The sequence below is a fragment of the Cystoisospora suis genome (assembly GCF_002600585.1).
Source record: "Cystoisospora suis strain Wien I chromosome Unknown contig_10734, whole genome shotgun sequence".
NCBI lineage: Eukaryota > Apicomplexa > Conoidasida > Eucoccidiorida > Sarcocystidae > Cystoisospora > Cystoisospora suis.
Genome location: NW_027163506.1, coordinates 1 through 295, shown reverse-complemented (window position 1 = coordinate 295; position 295 = coordinate 1). Strand labels below are relative to the sequence as shown.

The following is a 295-nucleotide window of genomic DNA, read 5'->3' as shown; positions in this document are numbered from 1 at the left end:
CAGAAAGCAAAGAAAGAAGAAGAGAGCGAAGAGACCGAAGAAGAAGAATAGATGATTTGTATCTATCCTGACTCGAGATGTCACGCCGAGGTGTAGATACAGGGGAGCCCCTAGGAGAGATATCACCGCCCGTTGTAGTAGACGATGAAGATTTGCCTTTCGTTTTCTTGGATTTCTTCTTATCTGACGAAACAGAAGAAGACGACGAGCTTTCTCCTCGGCCGTCTGCACTACTACGACTCGTGCCTTCGCCTGGAGATGTCTGTGGATCATCTCCTTTCTTCGTCTTCTTCTT

General features: G+C 47.1%; 1 protein-coding gene across 1 annotated transcript; it reads right to left on the bottom strand.

Moving 5' to 3' along the window:
* Positions 1 to 28: 28 nt before the first annotated feature.
* CSUI_011303 (uncharacterized protein) lies at positions 29 to 295 on the bottom strand (the record flags this gene model as incomplete). The annotated part of the gene is made up of 1 exon (XM_068071403.1): positions 29 to 295. A coding segment is annotated over one exon (267 nt), but the record flags the coding sequence as incomplete, so codon positions are not given.